Below are 3,898 nucleotides of genomic sequence, written 5' to 3'. Positions count from 1 at the left end.
TATATATATATATATATATAAGTGTGTGTCTCTCACACACACATAGACACTGTACTGTTCATCTTTTGGCAATGTATGCAACCTAAATGTTCATTTCAAATATAAAAAGATGTTGTAAATGACCCAAGAAATACAAGTTTGGTATGTTATTCAGAGTTGCTAATATCTGGATAATTCAAAACAGAAAAACACCAGCACTCAAAATAATGTTTTTCAAAAATTAAATTTCCCCCCAAATAGAAAGAAAAATCAAAACTTGGGACTTTTCTTAACTAGCCACCCACGTGGCATCACCTTACAAATAAATGCAAGCTCTCTTTAGGTGATATAGAATTATAAATCTTACCATTTTGTCCATAGTAATGTCTGCAGTAGAATTAGTAAAGTCTGATCTAAAGCAACACCTCTCCAAATTTGAAAGGATTAACTGAAAAACACTGTTGGTAATCTTTAGCTGCATATGTACCCTTCTTTCATCTGCTCTCTTTTCTTAATTATCTTCAAAAGATGAAATTCTCAAAATATAATTACATATATATGCTGTTAACATGCTAGGAAATAATTGTATTATTAAAAATTTCTTAATAAACATATTTTTAAAAATAATTACAATGAAATATCCCTTATGTATCATAGTCCTCACTTTCCTGTGGACAATGAAGTCATCAGCATCATGTATCTTTGATCTTGTGGTCATTTATAATTCCAGATTAAGATATCACAAATGAATAATTATGACTTTTGGTTCCATTGAATAAAATAAAAGAAGATTAAGCCTAACAAAGTGAGTTTTTGTTTTAGAAAAAATAAAACAATTTATATAACATTCAGTGTTTTAAAAATCAATGTATGATTTTACCATCTTAAAAGCCTTGTTTATTGGAATAAGATGTAACTCCATAATAATTTCTCCTGAAACCAAAAGAAAAAAAAACTTTTTTAAGAGCATGAACCACAAGCTACAAAATATTTGAATTAAAACAGAAAAGTTGTACTTTTTTAAGACTATTGAGCTTCTGTCCTATTTTTGTCTCTTCTCCTCCTTATACTCATACAGGCTGTTCCACCACCAAATTTTGAGATGCCAGTTTCTATCCCAGTGTCCAATCACAACAGTTTGGTATATAGTAATCCAGTCAGCTCACTGGGCAACCCCAACCTTTTGCCGCTGGCCCACCCTTCTTTGCAGAGAAATAGTATGTCTCCTGGAGTGACACATCGGCCTCCAAGTGCAGGTAACACAGGTATGTAATGTCAAATATTGAATGTCAACAAATAATTTTAAGAGGTTACTTTTAGCAAAAGAGTTATGATATTTTATTTACTTTGTACTAAGACAAGGTGCCATCTCATCAATTCCAACATTACCCAAGTTATTAAGGAAAAAATCAGAAACTAAACCATTTCTAAGTTCTATGCAGCATAAATCTATTGTGTATTTATATTGGAAACTTTTGAAAGAAAGCTTTGTATAAAGCATTTTTCTATCTGCTTGGACTCATGGATCTGCATTATAAGAAATTAAGCATTTTATTCACATTTTTAAAAGTTTTTTTTCAAAAATTTTAAATAGGTAGTCCATAAAGCCTAAAGAAATACTTGCTACCTGTTGATAGTTTCTACACTTTCAATTCTTTTTTTAAAATGCATTAAAATGAATCCATATGTACATATTTCCAGTTCATAGAAATTTAATTGAATTTCACACTTGATGAAATTAAAACTAACCTTAAAATGTAAACATCTTAAAGTGCATTGTTTTTAATATGATTGTCTTAAAATGTAATGACTTCTGATTTTAAAAAATAAAATAAGAAGCAGATAGTGAGCTATCAACTATTACCTGAGGAACGAAAGTAAACCTGTCTTTTCAAAAAGAGAAATATCCACTTTTTTTGAAAGAAGAGGGGGAAAAGTAGAATTATAGTAAAGAGATCTGGACTGAGTCCACACTCTACCTCTTCTTATTTGTGGCCCCTGAGCAAGGCTAGTCTTCTTACTTAAGCTCTTTATTTACAGAATGAAGAAATTAGACTACCTAATTCCAAAGTTCCCTCTCGATTCTGAAGACAATGAGACCATGAAAACTATTATCCTACTACTTAACCCATGCAATAATCATAAGAGCAGAAATGCAGTATTACATGACAAGCATCAGCATCAGAAAGCTGGTTTTCAGACATAAGTTAACATCACACATCATACTTATTTGATGTTGTATGACTATTATGCATCTCAGTTTATCCATTTATAAAATAATTACAATAATTCTTACCCTATATATACATCACAGACTTTTGAGGAAAGCAAATTGTAAACAAAAAAGAGAATTATTATTATTATCCGTTCCATATTTTTTCCTTTGAAAATTGTAAACAAATATGGTAGAATAGACACTGGACCTGTGATTTCATCAGTTTAAAGGAACCACCTTTATTGTTACAATTTGGTATCTTCTTGGCAATTTCCAGTCTTCCAGAGTTACCTGGACACTGAGATGCTAAAGATTGCCCAGGGTCATACAAGCATGATGTGAATTTTGGTCTTCCTGGTATTGAGGTCAGAATGCCTGTTGAGGGCTTTACTTTAATTCTTTCAAACTAAACTTTACTCTGAAAATAAATTTTGCCCATATATTTTAAAATCAGCTATAACAGAGCAAATACAACATTAAGAATCATGTCTATAAATTATTAATTTAAAAATAGACAAAAACTTTTTAAAAATTTCTTATACTTGCTTCACAGGCTTTATTTGGGATGGAGGGGGTTATATGATTATGGCACAATAATCACTTCCCAATAAGTAGTCTTTCCCATAGTATCTGCCTTAGAGAAAAAAACAATTTAGCAAAACTTTAACCAAGAAAATTCATCTTCTTGTTGCTGCTGCTTTAGAGATGCCTGTGAAAGGATAAATAATGAGTAGTCAATCAGTTTGCATGGGTAGTTGATAAATTAAGGTGCCTTTAGTTTTAGGAATGTTTAGGAACATTAATTGTGTAAAGGATCCAACACCAAATGTACCATGATAAACATTGATTGATGCCTGCCTCACCAAACTATTTAATTGCCTTTGGTTTTTCTAAGATGATTGTCTTAAAGTAATTATCTTGGCAAAAAATAAAAATAAAAATACTCAGACTACCCAGATATGATTTTTGTGTAAATTTTCTTGGACAATGTCAGTAGTAAGAAAAAAAATGATCTTGGCACAATGTCAGCATAGAATGTATTTTTAATGTTTAAGCACAATGTGTCATGAAGAAACAAATATGTCAACTGTTGTATGACTTGGGGTGCTCTACAGTTTCATTATTATTTGGGGATGGGGTGTTCATGATGCTGAGGATAAAGCCTTTGTAGATTTTTTAAACCATTCCTGTTCTAATAATTTCCTCTTAATCCATAGGTGGTCTGATGGGCGGGGACCTCACAACCGGTGCAGGCACCAGTGCAGGTAATGGAGACAATTTTGTATATCCCAACCTATTTTTTGGCAGGGTTGGATATTCTTGTTATGAAGGGTTTACGGTGGCATAATTCACAAGGTAAAATGGTGGGGTTTGTGAAGATAAAAGACAAAGCCTGCCCTCCCAACTATCTCTCAGATAAATAGTGTTCTGAGGCAATTGCTTATTAAATGATGCCTTATTAATATATATATTTTATTGAATAATACCTTATTTAATGAAACTTCCAAAAGTATGCAATATATAAGCAATAGACCTGGGCATTTGCAATATAAGGTTAAATTCTAGGCATCATTGTAAGGGTGCTATTATTAAGGCATATCATTTATAGTACTGAATACTTTAGTCATGGAATACTTGAATACTCTGCTCCCAAAGAGATTCCTCAGGCCTAAAAGAAGAGAAAACATCATCTCATGTATGTGC

At 31.8% G+C, this 3,898-nt stretch overlaps 1 protein-coding gene across 1 annotated transcript; it reads left to right on the top strand.

Moving 5' to 3' along the window:
- Positions 1-946: 946 nt before the first annotated feature.
- Positions 947-3,557, top strand: LOC123253926 (myocyte-specific enhancer factor 2C-like). Its single transcript, XM_044683017.1, has 2 exons — positions 947-1,244; positions 3,412-3,557. The coding sequence occupies exons 1-2, from the start codon at positions 1,082-1,084 to the stop codon at positions 3,540-3,542; spliced, it is 294 nt and encodes a 97-aa protein (XP_044538952.1). The 5' UTR covers positions 947-1,081; the 3' UTR covers positions 3,543-3,557.
- Positions 3,558-3,898: the final 341 nt, after the last annotated feature.

This window comes from Gracilinanus agilis, unplaced genomic scaffold (genome assembly GCF_016433145.1).
Source record: "Gracilinanus agilis isolate LMUSP501 unplaced genomic scaffold, AgileGrace unplaced_scaffold1050, whole genome shotgun sequence".
In the NCBI taxonomy this organism is placed as follows: domain Eukaryota; kingdom Metazoa; phylum Chordata; class Mammalia; order Didelphimorphia; family Didelphidae; genus Gracilinanus; species Gracilinanus agilis.
The sequence above is the reverse complement of the archived record's forward strand: the minus strand, read 5'-3'. Positions and strand labels throughout refer to the sequence as shown.